The following is a 21,218-nucleotide window of genomic DNA, read 5'->3' on the forward strand; positions in this document are numbered from 1 at the left end:
ATTAAAGAGTAATGATTGATACACAAGGGTCTCAAGTGTTCAAAGGGAAGTCAGCAGCAGATCTGTTGTGTTGATGGAATAAACATTTATAAATAGAACACACTAATTTCATCTTAAGTATATTTTATGCATACATTATTACACAAAACAAATTTTTTACTTTACAAAGAAATTTGAACAACTTGATTTCTCCATTAAAAATGTTTCAGCTTTAAGAAATTTTGGGAATGTGAAATTATCAGCAAACAAAGAAGCTAGTTCTTGAAATCAAGCAAGATTAGAGAGGTTTTTTAATAGCAGCCCTGCTGCAGTTTCTAATATCCATGGCTTACATTTCTAAGCTGGATTAAATGTCATCTCAATAGTTGTCACTGTCATTTACAAAAATAATGGTGATTCTGAGTCTGAGGTAGGCATCATTTGATGATCATGGTTCCATAGGTCAATTCTGCATGACAAATATTAAGGCCCATGATTAATCAACTGGGTGGATCAACTTTTCAATGCTAAGAATCCACTAGAAGGTGCCAATCTCGTTTGAAACAACTAGACAAGTGATGACCTGGTTTTATAGAAATCTTAAGTTTTCATCACAAAACAGATTTCAAAAATTTCCATAATATGGCACCCAAGACCTTATTTTTTTATAACATAATGACAATACAACAATTCAGTTTTAAACAGTAGAGATGAAATGTTGATGCCAATACCAAGATTTAATCATACTAACAATCTAAAGTGATTACTCATTGAAATCTAATGGTGCATTAAGGAAAACAAAACTTATATTTTAGTCGATTCATTTTGGACAAATTCGCTTTCATGTTTTAAACATTAAGATTACATAATTTCTAATGCCCTTGTTCCTATTGCTGGAGATATTTGTCTAATTTTGTCCTTGACGTTTAAAACAAGCCACACATGAATTTGTATTAACAGTTATCATTAACTTACAACTAAAGCTATGTACAATTATAGTTGATGCAGGAAACATTCTACATTGTGTGATGTAAATGAAATATACTACAAACACCCTGCATCATGGTATCTTCAGCAATTACTTTACATATAATTCAAATCTCTTTACATTTTTGTATTCTTTTACTCATTTTGTGAGTCACATTAAACTATTTATCTTTTTAGCATTTGCTGATGTTCAATAAAAGCTTAATTTATACGGTAATTTAGATCCTAATTTGAAATCTTCTATTTATAGCTACAGCAGTTTTGTTGCATCAACATGAGATGATAATAGCGTTCTACTGTAATTATACCTTTATTGAATTGCAGAAGAACTACACTTCAAATTTTGTCATTCTTACAAATACTATGGATAGGATTAACCTTTATTAGCTGATAGACAAATAAATCCAATTAAAGACCTAAATCATGTTTGTTCCATGGTAACGTCAGTCTAACAGATCTCCTGAGAACCACACAGAAAATACACATCAAGAATATTCTAGGGTGGACGAAATTACTTTATCAAATTACTAGAATATACATAAAGAGCTCAATTATCAAAACTAAAGAAGAATTCTTCCAGTGCAATATAACAAGCAGTACTGATCTAAATGAATGAATATATTCACTGAGTAGGGGCAATGGAGGGGATATATAGTCATAATTTTGTCATGGAAAATCAGAACCGTGCACCAAGTTAAGTATTTTTGACCAGTGTACATCAAAGTCTATTCATTCAAGTGTATAACATATTAGGAAAGGGCAGACTATAAGAAAACCAAACATAGCAAATAATTAATGTTTAAATTAATAAATTTCAAATGGATAAGCTCTCATCTTTTTTTTAAAAGTGGGAATTCACAACTATTTGTTTTATAATATATATAAAGATTAGTATCCCATTAATAAATAGAAATAGCACTATTTCTTGCCATTCAAATCTTGGAGACAATTCTATCTAAATAGTCAACTATCTTTACATTCTTAAACGTTTTCTTCCATAATAAGTCAAAAATCACTACTATTAATCGAATTACATAAATAATAATGAATCACATTACCCTAATGTTCTTAAATATAATAGCTTCAACAAGGTATACATTATCATGTATACTTCTCTCAAATTACTTATTTCATTTATTTAAACTACAGGGTTAATCAATAATCAAATTTAACAAAACAAGACAGCAACACAAAATAGCTTCACAACAATAAGTTTCTATAAATTTCCTTCATGATTTGCATAAACAGAGAAGTATTACAGAAAGAACACATTACAAATGCCTGCGATTTCAAAGGGAGAGAACTGTTAAAATAAAAATATTATCACAGTAGCAAAACAAAATGAAAAGAGAGTGACCACATCACTGTTTCTTTCTCTTACAGATATAATGCAAATAAATATGGTCTGAAAGGCCAAACATACAACAAAAATTGTTTGTGTGAGGTATTTGCCTTATGCCATGTTATGTTGAGACTTTGATCCATGCAATAAATTGCAAATCTGAAGTTAAAAATCGACTTTGAATTTTACCAAATATTTTGCACGCGTCTGAGAGAAAGTAACAGGAGTGTCAAACTAAGACTTGAAGCAGTAACACAAAGATAATAAAGCTGTGATGAGGTCTATTTTCAAATCCAATTTGAGACACAACTAATCCAGTCAAATTTGACATTAATGGTGAAGAGCAACATCTACAAATTGCTTCAGAGACAAGTTAACAATATGGAAGCTTGATCCCACCAAAATACTGCATGTCTGATGTTAATGATAAGCTAATAAGAAAATATTTGGCAGGATTAGTTGTTCTTAGAATTGAATTTCAAGATTGTTTAGTATAAATATGCTATCAAACTAAAGCTAATGTTGTTGTCAGTCAGTCAAGATGAAATCTATTATAATATATAAATTACAGATATAAACCTAGTTCCTAGTCATCAATCCTTCACTACCATCCCTTTCACTTCACCATGTACACGAGCCTACAAAATACAAACATATTCAACCTGTAATTAATTGTCCTATGTTATGCTCTATCATCTATCAGTTTCCGAAAATCCCAAATTATGATAATTCTAATGTACAAGTCAACTGATTGGTCAATTACTAAAATCTATCTAAAAGCAAGCCAATGAAATTGATGCATATCCTTAATCTTATCTAAAATTTTGTGGAACAAGGCCCTAAGAGAACAGCAACCTACCTGATCTAATTCTTCTTTCGTTTTTTCTTCTAATTCCCGAATATCATTCATTGTCAATGGATACCATTTATCAGTCCAGCAGAAAACTTGACGATGGAAATTGGTAAACAAACGCTCCTCTTGCTGTAAATATAATGATCATTGTTTTAAATTAACAAAGCAATCAGAGATTGATCTATAAGAAGAAAATAATTAGGCAATTGAATGACCCACAAAGATATATAGCAGGGCAATTCAAATAAGTATTCTGACCAGTAGTATCGCCAATAATTGAACCAATGCTCTACTAAAGTAAACACTGAGAGGATAGCCAAGCAGGTTCTCCCTTCCAGATCCACATTAACCAAAATATGAACCTGGCAGTCCACACAGCTCAATCAACCAATATTTAGATTTTTTACTTTCCATTCCTGGTAATGATAAACGTTTCACTAAGTCACTTACCTTTTGTATTAATTTTTCTACTTTATTTTGGAGACCCCACCATTTAAAATGAACGCGAACTAATTTATAAGCACACATGACAGGTTTGACTGTATCCTTGAATATAAAATCATGATTAAATCACTCTAAAAGTCAGTATGTAGAAATATTGTGTTTTTATGCTAATTTTATATGCTATTAACAGTTTTATTATCCTCAAGAGTATGTCTTCATTCCATGGCTTATTTCTAGCATTGCATTCTTTTTCTATGTGAGAGATTATATCATTTTATTAATGAAGCACAGGCAAATAATATGGTTCTTTTTTAATAAACAGTAATTTATTTATAATACCAGTACTGAATAAGAATAAGGAACAGGCCTGTGCCTATATAAATCCACAAATAATACATCAATACGTCAAGATAATATCAGAAAGACATGAAAGGAGACAGACTACATATTTTGATAGCCTTACTTCCTTTCAATGCAACTTTTAGGCATGAAATTCAGTAACAATGCTCTAAATGAAATGGAATTTCTTTCATCCAAAATGAGAAAGCAACATACAAAATGTCACTATCAAATAAACAGTTGGCTAATTGGCTTACCTTCCAGTTGGGAGCATTTAAAGGACCACGACCTGTTAAAGAGGATTTATATAATTTAGGATCCCACTCCTCTTTATAATCCTACAAAAGGAAAATTAAAGCAATAAACATTTACATACTTTTACTTTCCATGCATGCTCAAAGTACAAAGCCACAAGTCAGTCAGTTGGCTCATTTGGTGTTTACTGTTTATTGTGCTTCAATACTCAAATTGTTAATCTTCATTCCAAATAACAAAAATAATCCAAGTTAGAAAACCAGTTTTTAAGATGACAAAAAGAATGTAATGTCGTGTTTGAGGTTACGGTCCTACATGTCTAACATCTGGAAACTTTTTTGATCAACAATTTGAATGTTAAATTGTTATACAATGTAAATGCTCTTACCGATCTGCTAACATCTGCTGCTATATCTATATTTACTACCTGACGTATTGCTAAATCTTTTTCACTTAGATTATGAACCTACAAATACAAGCCATTTTCAATATATTGTGTTATTAATTGTATATGACATAACAAGTAGGTCAATGGCTCTGCTGGTAGACAAGACTGTCATTAAGCTTAGCTCCTAACTCCAAAGTTGTAATATTAATCAAGAACTAAATAAAGGTCACAAAGAAAAAAGACAATGCAATAATTTCAACATGATATACTTGAACAGAGGGGAAATATCCTACTTACATTTTCTGAGTGACCATTATCTGCTATATGCATTGATTCAATGACAATATAGAAATTTTCTTTCATATACTCAGGATTCTGAAATATAGAAAAAAGATCTGACATGTTTGATATATAAATTATCTTTGAACTCATCATACAATGAAGATTTTTGTAAGCAATGCTTACTTTTCAGCATTAAAAACTTCTGATGCTACTTTGCAATGGTTTGGATTTCTGACACACCATTCAAAATCCACAAAGCCCATTCATATAAGCTTTATTTTGACATCATCTTTTACAAATTTTTTGTTAAATGTAACAATTAGCAAGGGAAGTAAAAGATACTCACACTAATTAAAGTTCTACAGTAAGGATAGGCATTCCATGCCTTCTCATTAATCTCAAGGGCACCTTTAGGAGCTAAAATTCTTATAAATCTTGGTACTTTACTGAAATCAAAGGTATGTAGGATTAGCATTACAAACAACAACTTTTTTTAATGAATTTTATTAAAGATTGTTCAAAAGCTCCCATTTTTCAAAATTAATATCATGGCTTACTCGAACAAAGATATTTCTGTTGGTACGGGGTCTGATTCAAAACATAAACACGAGCAGTTCACTATATTTTTAGGTAGAATAAATAGTAATAGATACTATACAGACTAGACTTTATTGATTTTCTTCTTAAAGGGACATTCCTCATTTTTTATAGGTCAAAATCTTTTTTTGTACAAATTTGTGAAAACTTTACATTAAAATCTAGAGAAATTTGTCCTTTAACGTATCTGAAAGTTTCAACTAAAAAAATCTAGCCGTTCATCTTTTAGCATGAAAACTATTTAAGATTACATATAAATAAATAAATAAATACATAAAGTATTGTAAGCATTTTGGAGCTGTTAAAAACTACTGTGCGAGTTTAAGTAAAATAAAGGCCTAATTGTAGAGAAATATGTCACCTACATATTTCAAAGGTTTCAACTAATAATATCGAGCCATTATCAAACCAGACACCAAAACTAGATCAAATTGCTTCATTAACAATTACTACTCTACGTTTTTAATTAACCTTTTTAAAACAAATTCAGTTTGATCAAGAAGATCAACAGACAAAGTATTAATTTGAGCAATGAGTCAAATTGGACAACTTCCACTTGAAGTTGGGGACCAATACTTCCGTTATTTCAGAATGGGTTTTGAAAGCATTTGATTTTTCAAATTTAAAATTTTGGCATCAAATCACCAAATTTAAAAATCAACTTCAAATATTTGCTCTAAACCTATTTCACATTAATGAACATTGCTTTAAACCTGTGCCCTGGTTCCCAACCTGAAGTGTATTCACCCGCTGGTGGTGTGTCAGGGCCAGGGGTATGACTAACTGGTGTAGGAGGAGAATTATTTTGAATTGAGTGAGCATCTCACATCATTACATGCTGGAAATGTGGATGAAACAATTTTTTTGGGGTGTGAAGGCTGAAAAAGGTTGAGAACCACTGAACTAGTGCCTTCTGTTGAATAACCTTTCAACCAACCTAACCCTTGTTTTACAATATTGGAATATAAGCTGATAATAATGATAGTAATGAAAATCTTATAGGCTCAAATCAATGGAGATTAGCTGTAATAGTCAGTAGGAGAAATCAATTGATGAACTATAATGAAACAAGACATATAAATCATATAGAGAAATGAAGCCTAGGGCTAGGCTGTACTAGTGTAATCAGACAAGAGCTTTATAATACCTCAGCATGATACCAGTACCACTCTTTCTTTGTAACTGAAGTGATAACTTCAAGACAGTAATGATAGCCTTGGACTTTATTGAACTTATATGGAATGTTTTTAACCCAATTGATTTCCAAGAGATAATTTTCAAGGTATATTTACCGCATATATTTAGATGATTGTGTGTCTTTAAAAGTCTACATACCTTGCTAAATGGTACGTTTTATTGGTAAATTGACCTGTTTTAAATGTCTTTCCAGCAGCACTTAAATCTTGATAAGCTTCATCCCCTTCTTTCAAACCAGTCATATCAAATGGTTCATTTTGCATCACTTCAATTCCTTCACCACCACCCGTCTCATTTTTACTGGCTTCTGCTACTGAATATAACTGAGCTCTTTGGTACTAAAACAGAAATAACCACAACAACATTATAAGCTTTGTGGTTTCAAAATTTAAGTTGATAATTTTCCTCCATGGTGTTCCTCAAGAAATCTGATTAAAATTTCTTGGTGTTTTTATGACAGTGACTCCAATTGCCATTCATGATCTGACAAAATTGTTAAGCATTTCATGTTCGAGGCATCAAGTGTTCATCCAATCAAATGTTCTGTTCCATGAAATATTTCATTACCATGACAGGATATGAAGAGACAACCATTACAAGAATAACAGCCCAAGTTCATGGGGGAAATTTTGCCAGGACAGCTGCATTAGTTTACTTTTTTTCTATATCTGACAGTCATGGAATTTTTTGACTTTTTCATTGTCAAACAATGACTTATACTAACTGCCCACTTTTTTGATTGCTTAATGTAACCTAACTTTTCCCAAATTTGAAGAAAACAACAGAGAATAATTTCAAAATAATAAATTATTTCCAGTCAGATCAGTTTATATCAGATGACTTTACTGATTATTGGCATTTTAATAAATAATTATAAATGCTCATTGTAGCATAGCATGTAGAAATTAGTAATTTTTATTCATGCTTATTACATAGTCATAATGCAAAAGATTTCCGCTCAATTTCTACATATTGTTTCAAATAACATAAATTCCACAATAATTTGACCTATTTGAACCAAGAAAAGTATGCCTGGCCTACACAAATAATTTATCAGCCTGCTTACCAATACAATACCTTAGTCTTAAACGGTCAAAATATATTTTTATTTTAATTTTCAGACAATGCAATAAAGAATCATGTCAATTCATAATATTCCATTCTCAATTCCAAGATAACTCCGTCTGAATTGAATTTTGAATTTCAAATTTGACCGATTTCATATCATTCAGAAATGATATATTTATACTTCTATAAAATTCAAGTGTTGTTCAATCTGAGATCATTTTTCAACTCATTGATTCACCTAGTTCAATGTTTATCTTATTTTGATCAAAGCAAATAAAACAAAGGTCACTCACCTCTTCTACTTCCATGGGCAGTACCACCCGACTGAAAAATAAAATTGATTAACATTATAATGCTATTTTCATTATTACAAAAGGAGTGTTTGATTGTTGTTTGCTAGGCTATGAGTTACAACCAGAGGGTAAGAACAACACTTTAACACTGATGCCAAGGCCAGTGCTCAGAATTATCCAGGTGCTGACCTTCAAATCTTTCCCTGTATACCACAATTCATAATTAATATGAATACATAAATATCTAATTACTTTGAAACAAAGTCAAAAGGTAAGGAGATCTTAAAGACAACTGATATTTTAAGTATTTCCAGTTGCAGTATCAGTAAAAGACTTTAAATTTTATGACATTTTTTTAACCTATGTTCTTGTATAAAGAAAACATTAATCTTTTGTCTGCTTCGTTTACATTCCATGTGTAGAGGAAACAATACACAACAGATTGATACTTACACATAATAACACATTTAGTCTCATATTGATTTTCATATTTCAGAGGCACAGTTTGACAGTGTCAATGGCTTACTAATTTGAATAATTACAAATTTATTAGCTCTTTAAGATATAACATCTTTAAATTTTGCCAAAATGAGTCTGTGTTTATCAGTGGACTTACAGTGGTGTCAAAACCATACGAATGAATCCCTTTATAATCCAAGAAATCCACAAAACTAAGTACTAAATCCATTAAAGTAATTTTGAAACATGCTTAGAAGTGTTTTTCAATAATCATTTAGTTTAATGGATATAATGTGTGATATATTTTATTCTTTAGTCATGGATTATGGTATGTCCAACTGATGATTATTGACTAAGTTGGAAATGAAATGGAGTTTTACGTCCTACTTTTCTGCTTGACTAAGTTGGAGACTTTGAATTTTATGTCCATTGTTATATTTCTTTAAAACATCCACATTTCAAATCTCATTAATTAAAATTTGGCTTATTCTGACCAAAAAATCATTCAGATCTCATTTTGTAGCTTTGAACCAGACATGATTGATTAATACAACCAAATCAACCATCAATGAATTAGGCCTTGAAGTGTTGAATTTTTCACAATTTGATTAATTCCACTGTTGAATGGAAAGCAATCAGTTTCAATCTTCCTAATGTTATTGCTTTAAATAATAAATAAAGCTAATGAATTGAGAATTATATAAGATATTTAGTGTGTATTTAGACAAAGATTGGTGATCAATATGGGCAAAATCAATAATAAATCTCATTTACTTCATCATTAAATACAATATCTTCTAGTAGATTGGTGGAGGGAAAAAGGAAACTTGTTTCATTAACTAGTGTGAATTGCTCTAGACAACTATACATGAAATTCCTATTTCTTCAGACAATGCATTTAAAATACAGATCTACATTGTCTGCTTTATAATTTAATATAATCATAAAGGTGAATCCTATCATAGCTATCTATGATCCGAGGAAATTATTACCACAGGATTGTTTCTAGGTCCTATTGTGTCCTATCAAAATAGTTATCCAATCAAATGCTCAAATAAGTAATGCTTTCCCTAAATATCATTTTGATCAACCTGGATTATTCTGAAAGGGGTTATTAAAAAAACTGAGTGTATTAATTGTAAGAGCAGTTTAACCTAGTTTTGGTGTTGGGCCTCATAACAGCTCAATATTTTAAGTTTCAGAAGAAGTAAGAAACTTTTCTACTGAGCATATTAAAATCTGGTGATATCAAAACATGCCATAAAATTCAGCCAATATATACTCTTTTTTAAAATAATTCAATTAACCAATTTCAATATAAGTATAATTGACAATAAATGTAGGTGTAATACAATTAAAACTCAGAATTTATTTACATATTTAGTCAATATAGTCTTACAGAACAAAAATCTCGCCTCCCACATAAATAAATTTATTTACAAGGTGACACAGGTTTAATACATTCTATTATTATTGACTATTTCTCACCTGAACTTCTACTGTTTATATTATTGATTTATATTCAAGTGCCTATAGCTACTTATTGCAAATATTGTGATGGTATCTACATTTACTGTTTCACAATCTTAATTCCAATTGCATCATGAATTGTTTGTTCCTTATCTATTTTCTATTTTTCAAGTAATTGCACTAAAAAGTATCAATTTTAATGTTATTCTAATTTCTATGTTTTAAAGTTTAAATTCAGTAAGATTATTTATGACATTTTATATGTTTATAGACTGAATAAAAAGACAAGTCAAGGACATTGTCAGTCACAATGAAATGGATTTTAATAGATTATTTATATTCATATTAAACTATAGCATGTTTATGAACTTGTTATGACCATATTTAGTATTTTATTCTTAGTCCATTCTCAACATTATTTACAATAAACTATCAAAATTCAAAAACAAACTTATTTTTTTTTGCAAGCAACTGCAAGCCATTCTGATCACAAATACTTTCATTATGCCAAATTAAGGTCCCTAAAGTTTTGAGCATAACAATAGTACGAAATAAACAATAGAAGCTATGTGATCTGTCCAAAAATGATGTTGAGCTCTTAAACCCAGTTGCAGAGTAAGCTTGCCCTGCTACCATAGTATCTTTTAAAGTTGAGCTAAAATTCTGTAAAGGTAGTTGACATGTAGAGAGGATCTTTTATCAACTTTATCATTTACGGGCTTTGCTATTTTAAAAATGAGCTTCTACAAAATTTTGTCCAATTGACTGCTAATAATTGTAATTTAATAGTTCATTGGTTTATATTGAAATTTATAAAAAAAAACATTGTGTTTGAGCTGTTTTTTACGGAGCCCCTAAGGCGCAATTGTAAACATATTTATTTATTATTTCGTTAAAACGAAATAATTATTTCGTTTAAACGAATCAATTATTTCATTTAAACGAAATAATTAATTCGTTTAAACGAAATATTATTTCGTTTAAACGAAATATATGATTTTATTTCGTTTAAACGAATTAATTATTTCGTTTAAACGAAATATATATTTATTTCGTTTAAATGAAATAATAAATAAATATGTTTACAATTGCGCCATAGGGGCTCCATAGTTTTTAGAATACTGGTATTGAGCAAAAAATTCACATTCTTTGAGAGTCTTTAGACAAAATAAGCCTGCTAATCTTATATTTCAGATCAATGGTTGATCATTACTATTGTTTCACTACTTACCGGTATTAGCCTGTTGACCAGTTTCATCAAGAAACAAAGTAAGAAAGACTCTGGTTGAGGCACTCTACTTATATTAACCATCAAATAAAGATCATTTGTGACAAAAGTCATATTTCAATTATTATTAAGCCTCGCAATCTTGCATTAAGAGTTATGGTACCGGTAGTGTATTTACTTATAATTGACAATGTCTTGGTCTTTGATTCGAACTACAGAATTATTGATTTTGTTTAATCAATAACCTTGAAAATAGCTACATTTACAATAGACACAACAAAAACATAAAACATGAGAATGTTTGATTCTAGTCATAGCTCAAAACTGACAGCATTGATGCCATTTCTCAACATTATTTTATTTTCTATTTTGATTTTAGCTTCCATGAAATTTGACAAATTAAATCATTTTTAAAACAATATGAAAGTCGTGTTTAGTTGATACCTGGTCTTGTTTGCTAGTAGGCTATGATGCTTATATCGTAGCCAAACCTTACAAACTCACAGGTCTTTACATTTTAACCACACTGAATATTTCACACTCTCACTCAAAAAGTTTCAAATGAATTATTGGAACACTAAAAATATATCTGTTGAATAACATGTGTCAGAAATAAATAAATGACACTAAAATACAATGGCCCCAGCATGTGAAATAGAGGTGACAGTGTCATCCAACAGTAACAATGTCGTACTGAGAAGGCGATAGCTGAATTACTCTCAATTTTAAAAAATACATAGATCTAGATAATACACATGCCCATAAGGATAATTTTTCAAACGACTCAGCACATTTTTATACGATAACTTCAAAAAGAATGGTAGGACTGAGTATGACTGAATATTGTGTCTTTAAAGCCACCATAAAAATAAGTTCTGAGGTCTCCCGACAAACTATACATTCCTTATGAATTGTCAGGTCAGTGACTCGATCTAAATCCTGAGCAATATAAGCTATCAAATGTAACTCTATGAGTCAATGACTTGAAAATAGTAGGGAAAATGTGTCTTGTATTTTGCTTGTTGATTTGATTTGATATCAAAACACGCCCTCTCTAGACTCTTCGTGAACCAATTTCTAAAATACACGTAAAATATTGAAGAACAGAAAATAAGAAATATCCTTACAATTCGTACAGTAGCATGTTGTCTTCTTAGAAACCAAAATAATATTTATTTCTTCTTTATTCACTTCCAACACGGGGAGGTAACGGAGGTATTAACCATGACGTCACACCGGCACGGTGCTCGTAACAAATCTTATTTCCGGCTAATAAAATTAACTAAAAAAATAGTTTTTGATACATCGATGTCAAAACACGATATAAAACTGTTGTAACAATCATTGAAATTATCATGAAATTGTTTTAAAATATTTTGGGAAAGATTTGATCAAACTGAGTTCAGCAGAAAAATTATAATTTATAAAAGAGTTGTCTCCCATAGACCATAAAATTATCTCTTGTGACAACCACAGGCGGTCGGAGGACTTAAACACGATCTAGTAATGGATAATTTGTCCAAACGTTGTCAAAAAAGAACTTCTACAAGAAATTGTCTGTTAAATAAAAATCCTGTACTTTTACAAAAATAAAGAAAATAGCACGAGATTAGATTCAAACGTAGCTTGTGGAACTTTCCACTTGTTAGTTGTTTTAGGACGGTTTTAACCAGAAAGTTGGTTGTTATAACGTTTCTGTTAAAAATAGTATCCCATTTTGGTATTTAAGAAAACGCGTAACTTTCCGGCTTTAATCAGCAACTTGGCAGTTATAACTAGGAACTTTTCTGTTTTAACCAGTAAGTTAATTGCTATAACGAGGAATTTTAATGTTTAAATGTTTAAAAACGAGGAACTTTCTAGTTTTAACCAGCAAGCTGGTTGTTATAACGAGGACTTTTACAGTTTGAACCCGTAAGTCAGATGCTATAAAGAAGAACTTGCCTATTTCGATCAGTCAGTCGGCTGTTATAACACAGAACCTGCCCGTTTTAACCAATAAGTCGGTTGTTCTTACACGGTATTACCCGTTTTAATCAGAAAGTTGGTTGTTATAACACAGAACTTGCCTGTTTTAACCAGTAAGTCGGTTGTTATCACAAAGGACTTTCCTGTTTTAATCAGTAAGTTGGTTGTTATAATAGAGAACTTTTCTGTTTTAACCAGTAAGTTGGTTGTTATCACAAAGAACTTTCCTGTTTTAATCAGTAAGTCGGTTGTTATAACTAAGTACTTTCCTGTTTTAACCAGTAAGTTGGTTGTTATCACAAAGGGCTTTCCTGTTTTAATCAGTAAGTTGGTTGTTATAATAGAGAACTTTCCTGTTTTAATCAGTAAGTCGGTTGTTATAACTCAGTACTTGCCTGTTTTAACCAGTAAGTTGGTTGTTATCACAAAGGGCTTTCCTGTTTTAATCAGTAAGTTGGTTGTTATAATAGAGAACTTTCCTGTTTTAATCAGTAAGTCGGTTGTTATAACTCAGTACTTGCCTGTTTTAACCAGTAAGTTGGTCTTTAAAACGAGATACTTTCCTAATGATGAGAGTTATTTGTTATTACTCGGATATTTTTTATATTTTTGCAACCTTGAACATTACAGATAATAAATTAAACTCTATAGAGAGGGAGGGGGAATTTTAAAGTTTAAAGTAGAGCTCAAAGCCATCCTAAGATCAGAGAGTAATAAGTATGAAGGCCTTTCATATTGCTAGTATACTAAAAGCGTATGTTTTAAATCGAAATTTTTCTCCAATAGTAAATTGTTGCTTTTTAATCACTCTTATCCTCAATGAACTTTAATCAAGATATCAAATTATTACGCGTGTATCGGACCTTTAACCTGACCTAAATTCATATTAGGATTATAACCAGGTCGCCACTGGGGTATAATATTGATATACTTTGAATATGGCGTGTGCATTCAGTTTCTCCAAACGTATTTTATTACGTAGATGTTCATATTCTGTTCTTTATCAGAATTGGCATGGTAAGTGCATTGACTTGGTTTGATGTTTACCATCTATATATACGCACGCACGTAGTCCGAAGCTCTTATCTATAGGAGAGTACAGTAGTTTAAGACATACATTTATAGACGATTGGAACTATTTAATAATACCTGAAAATATTTGTCTTTTATCTTCCACCACTACCCGAAAGATACGAAATCGAAATATATTCATTCTTTTGGTTTGTCCAGTTTAGGTGTATTTCATATGGATGTAGATGCATGAAGCCGAGAACGCATACGACCATTGGAAGGAAATCTGAATTTCACTTACAGTCTTGAAAATCTAATAAGCACGAATGATTGAATGTGAATTTTAACTTTCAGACGCGGATAATTATAGACGCACATGGATTTGAAAGCTCAAATTCACGATGAGCTGTGAATACTATTACTGGTTTAACTAAAAAAAAAGTTCCGTTTCTGAGACTAAGGTACGATTGGTCAAAAGGATGGCGAAGCTATCCCTTAAAACTACTGTGACCAATTTTCTTTTTCATTCCACAATAGGTCTTCATGGTAAGGTAGCTCTGGTAACTGGTTCAACAAGTGGTATTGGTAGAGGTATTGCTGAAGGATTAGCTAGTCGAGGATGTAACATTATTCTAAATGGATTTGGTGCTCCTAATGAGATTAAAGATTTAGAGGCAGATATCATAAAGTAAGTTTTGTGCTTACTGCTTACTATATATTTACTTTCTTTGATAGTTGAAGATTTTATAAAGACATTATTTTTGATATTTGAGCTTTTATCCCTTTTTAATTAAAAGCCAAATCAATACTTTTATCTCTGACAAACCTGTTATATAATTATTAAAACAGAACTTAAAATATTTTTATGTAACTATTCAAATAGATAATTGTAATTTCAGAAAATATGACACTAAAGTTCATCATTTCCAAGGAGACTTGTCTAGAAGTAATGATGTCCAACGATTGATAGATGATGCTTTTAAAATATACCCGGGTGGTGTTGATATACTTATTAATAATGCAGGTATGGTACATCATCTACACCGAAACTGGCGTTCTCTTGCCATTAGGGTAGTATATTTCACGGTTGTGCAAGGTTGTATGATGTGCACTGTAATGTAATTTGCCAATGTAAAGGTTTATTTTATGAAGACAAATGTTCTCTAAATATATTGAGAAAAACCTGTAACTCTCGTTAATTTGTAGTGTAGTTACAATACATTAAGTTTATTTTAATAACTCGCCCAGATCAAATATCGGATGATTCATATCCTTGCAATATATATAATGGTACAAAGGATGTTGATGCGAACTGGAAATGCGGCTGATATCCACGGATAGTGTCGACTCTTATATTACCTTTCTATACCTAAAATCACAGGAACGCATGATCTTGCGGGCATGACATGTTATTGATGATGGGAAACTAAAACTCTCCAAAGCTTTTGATGGAATATATCATGGTTCTGTTGTCTCATAGGTCTTCAATACGTGTCTCCCGTGGAATCATTCCCTGCTGAAAAATGGAATTTACTTCTCAGTATTATGTTAACAGCACCTTTCCTACTTACTCAAAGATGTATACCAACAATGAAATCTAAAGGTATTCCTTATTATATTTTGCAGTCTTTTATTCCTCAATTGGTACCTTCTCAAATGTTTGGCTGAACCCACATAATGATTTGTGCAGCCCACGTCGTTCTTTAATAAGTCTTAAAAGCTCTTAACCTCAGACAAAGCTGCTCCTTGCTTCTCATATATCTCATTGATGTCCTATCTTTCGTCTCGAAGCCCATTATCGTCTTGTAAAAATCCACATGTTAATAAGCGCACTAATTGTATCACTGTTAAATATCTTTTAAGGCTGGGGAAGAATCATCAACATATCTTCTGCTCACGGTTTAGTAGCATCACCATATAAGGCAGCTTACGTTTCGGCTAAACACGGAATAATGGGACTAACAAAGGTATCACTCTTTTTATCTGAATCTATCATACCGGTACTTATAAAATTTACGTCTGGTGAATCCGAGATTGGCCAGCATCAGGATACGAATTGATATCTGGGGAATCGATAAAGACATAATAGATATTATTAATACGATATTTTTCTCAGGTTGTTGCTCTGGAAATGGCTGGCAGTGGAATAACCTGTAATACAGTCTGTCCGGGTTATGTTGAAACACCACGTAAGTTTTTAAGTTAGATCAACATCCTGTGGACATTTGGTTATACATGTACTGGTTACATATTTTTGTGGCAACATCCCATATCTTCCACAAAAACGATATTAAGTATTAACTTTTCATGGATTTTGGGTGGCTGCACTTTTAATAGTGAATCAGCAAGATAAGTACACAATTTAAAAGCCATCTCTTAAATCATGAGCAGTTTTGTATTTTTGTCATCTATTTCAGTGTTTATCAATCAAGCAAAAGACAAGGCTGTTGAAAAGGGTATATCAGTGGATGATGCCAAGGTATAGACTTAGATTATTTGTGAAAATAGAGAATATTTTTTTTTTAATCACATGGAAAGGAGAGTTCAGTGGTTCACCAAACAGTCTCAAGGTTTAACTTTTCTACATTTGTGTAAATTCTTACCACCATTCTCAAATTTTAATTTGGGTCTTTCTTAAAGTTAGCAGAAACTATTTTGCCTGTACACATGTCTTTTTATTTTGCAGAAAGATATAGTCAAAGTCCATCCTTCTGGAGAACCAGTAAAAGTTGAAGAGGTAAGTGAATCTATTAAGAAGGTAAAAATTAAGAAGTAAAACTACAATAAGTGATGTATGTAGTAAATCATTTGGTAAAAATGGTATAGACATAAACCTATATCTAGTGATGTCTGTAATAAATCAATAAGTAAGAAGGATGTAGTAGTAAACCTATAATAATTGATGTATGTAGTTAATCATTTAGAAAAAATGATACAGAAATAAACCTATACCTAGTGATGTCTGTAGTAAATTAATTAATAAGTAAGAATGATATATAAGTTAACCTATAATTAGTGATGTCTGTAGTAAATCATAAAGTAAAACTGACATATAAGTAAAGCCATAATGTCAGATGTTTGTAGTAAATCAGAAAGTTACAATGATAACGAAATAAATGTATAAAAAGTGATGTCTGTAGTAAATCATAAAGTAAAACTGATATATAAGTAAAGCCATAATGTCTGATGTCTGTAGTAAATCAGAAAGTTATGATAAAGAAGTAAATGTATAATAAGTGATGTATGTAGTAAATCATTAAGTAAGTCTGATATACATGTAGAAGTAATTCTATATATTGTGATGTCTGTAATAAATCAATGCAGGAATGATATTTTTTCATATTCAAGTAACTTCGTGTTTTCCAGATCAGTGAAACAGTGTGTTTTCTGTGTTCATCATCAGCCAATCAAATCACAGGAACTAATATAACAATGGATGGAGGTTGGACAGCAAACTAGTCAACAAATTCATGTAGATTGTAAATGGTGACGATATGTGCAGCTTTTAAGTGAAACGTCTGAAAGTCATATTGATAGAAAGGATATCCATCATTCCTATGAAATGAAAAGTGCTTTGTACTAACAATAAAGATGATTGGAATACTAAACTTATCAAAAGTTATGTTTTCAGAAAACTGGCCCTAGACTACACTGCTGCAAGATAAAATATTTTGTATTGTACTTAATCCTTTAGCTACATAAGTGGAAGAGATCACATTAATGGAACACAATTTTATGATATACTACTCCTGAGATGAGATCAATGTAAATAGTTAAAGTGTCTGTACAGTAAAAGATTATTATATACCATAAACTTGCGTTCCATTATCTAATCCAATCTAAGACACATTTTCTTATGAATGATCCAGCGAAAGGGTGTATATAAATTATAGAAAACAATGTTTTATATTAAATGTTTGGAGCTATTTATAGATATTTTATAACTATATATGCATGATTAATATACAAAACGTAACAAAATATACAATAAATAAATGAACAGTAACAATAAGGACGGAGTTAATCTATTTTAAAGACCCAAAAATTAAGTCAATTTCTTGAATATCCTGCATCTAACTTTGAAGGAAGAAGGCACAATGTCAATCTTATTGTTATTGGATTTCTATTTAGGAGACACCATCGTATTGAAATCAGAAGTATATCACAGTATAGCAGAATGATCTTGTGGACTTGATTAACCATTCATCTTTATAACAATCTACGTAAAAATCTAACAACAGTGTCTAAAGACCTGGATAATATTTTCTACAGAATCGTTGGCTACAAATGTTATTAACCTCTCAAATAAGGAAGAAGACATCAATAATGGGCAACACCAGAAGATATCAAATTTGTAGATGGCATGAGACAGCCACTCAAATCACTGATGACCTTTAGGAAAATGGCACAGAAGATATTTTGCATATTTAAGTGATCCAATAACATCCCCTTCCAATCATATGTATAGTAATATATAACAGAATGAACACGTGCACTCTCCAAATTATTCATCTTTATCATATTTATAATTCTGATGATATGGATCTTCTATTTGGTCTAATTCTGTAAATTGTCGAAGGTGGAATTTAGTCACTTGATAATTCACCATGATTCTAATAGCAAAATATCCACAGATAACTTCAAACACTATAAATAATGCTTTAATGATATGTACTGCTCTCTCTAATGGCAGAATAATAGAATCCTCATTTAACAACAAGAAAAATATCAAAGGAAACTGTAATAATAATGTTAATAACCAAAATCCTGCTAACTCTGGAACCTGAAAAACATTAACACAACATTGGATTATTGAGGTTTATAACAAAGAAATTGGGTACACATAGCAATATGCCCAAATACTGTGAGTGTGATGATGAAAATGATAAATAGTCTGCACAAGAAAAGAGCAATATAATTGACACAACTTCGGAGTAAATGCTAGAAGATCATAACAATGTTAATGTTCTGTTGCCTATTGAGTGTAGGCTTAAACACTTAAAATCTTTGAAAAAGGACCAAGTTGTCTTGCCCAAAACTAATACTATTTGTCACACGTGCAATCACTTCTTCAATTCTATATTACAAATGAGGATTTTTTGAGAAAAAAATTTAAAATATTTACTGATTAACAAGGGTATAACAGTAGAAAAGTACAGTTTTCAACGTTTAATTCATAAAGATATTAGAATAAAATACATACCCTCTCCATAAGGTTACCCACATAACCTAAATATAACCTTATAACCTCTATAATTGTATATACACCATAGGTAGCTATTAATATTATCTTATATAAAATATCTAATGACTCAAACTGAAATTAGACAATATTCAATTTAATATCAATATAATATGATATTCTAAATTCACATATTTCCGAAAAAGGTTCAGTACAATAACTTTTAAATTACTGTGACAGAAGATTGCTAACAAGTTTCACCTTCATATTAATATTAGGTGAGCTATTAAAAAGTATTGTTGCTTGAATTTGTACCTTTGCTTCTAAAACTACCATACTTGTAATAAACCAAACAGGTGAGAAAAAAACATTAAAATATAAAGCCATTTGAAGTGGAAGATTCGTAACGTAATCATTTCCTGCAATAAATAGAACAGATCATGTTAGATGAGAGCATCAAATTCTCAATAAAAAATTCCACAGGCACTACAAATTTTTATCATTTTTATCGAATATCATAAGATTCTTTTAGGACACCGCCCTGGATCTGAACCGGCAGCCTATATGAACTGAAGTGAAAGATTTAATTCAGGGTTATTAAAAATATCATATAGTTCACTATGCTCAGTAAACTAGCGTTTTTTCCATATTCGACAATTGACTGTGTGTGAACTAGCAGGTATCTCTCCCTTCATTTTTTTAAATTTTGTTATTTTCATTTTTCACAAATAAGGAATGCTCAATTCGTTACACTCGAGCAATTCAAGTGAAAGATATCTCAGTGATTTGGATCGTGAGATTACCGGAATTCAGAATCTCCTGACGTTGTGGATCTTTGCCTGTTTTGTTCACTGGAAACAAGAGATCAGTGACAGATGTCATAGTTTTCCTAAAAGTTGCGTCCATCTTGTTTATTGACATCGACCGCCAAATGTCACGTGATGTAAACATGTCTCAGCTTGAAAATGTCAAAAAAGATAATAAATATATTTCGATTTTATCTTAATGATTAATCACATCTTTCAACATTATGAGCAAAGGCATGATCTAATTGAATTATTTGTAAAAAATATCCTCGGTGGAAAATCGAGTCTCTCCGACTCTCTTCCGAGAGTTCGACCAATCACTGTTAAGTTGACCTTCAAAATGGCGGTGGTAGAAGCTGAGCGGTGATTTCAAGAAAATGAATACAAGAAAATGATATGGTAAAAATTGTATATTTTTAATTCCATTGGTGCAAATGGGTCTTTCTTCGTTGGAGAGTCCGATGATATCAGAAGTCAAGCGAATCAATCAATTAAACTGCTGAAATTGACTAATTGTTTGGCTAGTAAAAACAAAGACAAAAATTTAAAATTTGTAAATATAGGTCAGAATGAAGTCACGCCCACTATCTCTTTGATTGACATCTCTAACCATAACATCCCACAGGCATTCGTATATATTTATACCACTACTTGTTACAGGTGATTATCTCAAACTATCAAATTATTGCTACTAGATAAAATTGTGAAATATCTTCTCCATGGCTTAAAATGTGTACAGAATAGAATTTTGCCAATCATTTTCATTGGAATAGAATTATATACGACAACAAAATACTACAGTGAGAGACTAATAATATGGCCTTTGGGTTGATGAAAATGCAACCGCTGGAAAAGTTATGAATGTACAGAGGGGAATTTTCAGTCTGAAAACTAATAAATTTTTATGTGAATTTGCTGGGTGGAAAGTACTATGTGTTAATTTCAAAAGTAAAATCATTGAAGCTTAATTCTTTCGATCCGAAGACAATGTAAGACAATATCTGAATATTTCAGTTGAGTTGAAAATTGAATTTATTGTCGCAGGGTATCAAATTTAGATTTATATTTTA

The 21,218-nt window shown here is 31.0% G+C and overlaps 2 protein-coding genes across 2 annotated transcripts; one reads left to right on the forward strand and one right to left on the reverse strand.

Annotated features, from left to right (window-relative positions):
- Positions 1-106: 106 nt before the first annotated feature.
- Positions 107-12,402, reverse strand: LOTGIDRAFT_209091 (hypothetical protein). The gene is made up of 10 exons (XM_009053486.1): positions 12,309-12,402; positions 8,025-8,055; positions 6,802-7,001; positions 5,216-5,315; positions 4,885-4,962; positions 4,588-4,665; positions 4,202-4,282; positions 3,612-3,707; positions 3,168-3,290; positions 107-2,946 (listed from the first exon to the last, which is right to left on the reverse strand). The coding sequence occupies exons 1-10, from the start codon at positions 12,323-12,325 to the stop codon at positions 2,902-2,904; spliced, it is 849 nt and encodes a 282-aa protein (XP_009051734.1). The 5' UTR covers positions 12,326-12,402; the 3' UTR covers positions 107-2,901.
- Positions 12,403-14,066: 1,664 nt separating this feature from the next.
- LOTGIDRAFT_209094 (hypothetical protein) lies at positions 14,067-20,262 on the forward strand. Its single transcript, XM_009053487.1, has 12 exons — positions 14,067-14,166; positions 14,698-14,848; positions 15,060-15,184; positions 15,641-15,763; positions 16,024-16,127; positions 16,277-16,349; positions 16,578-16,639; positions 16,847-16,897; positions 17,527-18,943; positions 19,364-19,477; positions 19,658-19,761; positions 20,146-20,262. The coding sequence occupies exons 1-9, from the start codon at positions 14,088-14,090 to the stop codon at positions 17,617-17,619; spliced, it is 861 nt and encodes a 286-aa protein (XP_009051735.1). The 5' UTR covers positions 14,067-14,087; the 3' UTR covers positions 17,620-18,943; positions 19,364-19,477; positions 19,658-19,761; positions 20,146-20,262.
- The last annotated feature ends 956 nt before the right edge of the window (positions 20,263-21,218 follow it).

The sequence above is a fragment of the Lottia gigantea genome, assembly GCF_000327385.1.
Source record: "Lottia gigantea unplaced genomic scaffold LOTGIsca_2, whole genome shotgun sequence".
Lineage (NCBI taxonomy): Eukaryota > Metazoa > Mollusca > Gastropoda > Lottiidae > Lottia > Lottia gigantea.

Excerpts from the sequence above, each read along its gene's own strand:
- LOTGIDRAFT_209091 (XM_009053486.1), bottom strand. Across the intron at positions 7,002-8,024 it reads TGCCCATGGAAGTAGAAGAG|TACCAAAGAGCTCAGTTATA; the intron begins GTGAGTGACCTT and ends TTTCTGTTTTAG. Across the intron at positions 3,291-3,611 it reads TAGAAAAATTAATACAAAAG|CAAGAGGAGCGTTTGTTTAC; the intron begins GTAAGTGACTTA and ends TTATATTTACAG.
- LOTGIDRAFT_209094 (XM_009053487.1), top strand. The coding sequence starts at position 14,088 with ATGGCGTGTGCATTCAGTTTCTCCAAACGTATTTTATTACGTAGATGT. Across the intron at positions 16,128-16,276 it reads GAATAATGGGACTAACAAAG|GTTGTTGCTCTGGAAATGGC; the intron begins GTATCACTCTTT and ends TATTTTTCTCAG. Across the intron at positions 16,640-16,846 it reads TATCAGTGGATGATGCCAAG|AAAGATATAGTCAAAGTCCA; the intron begins GTATAGACTTAG and ends TTTATTTTGCAG.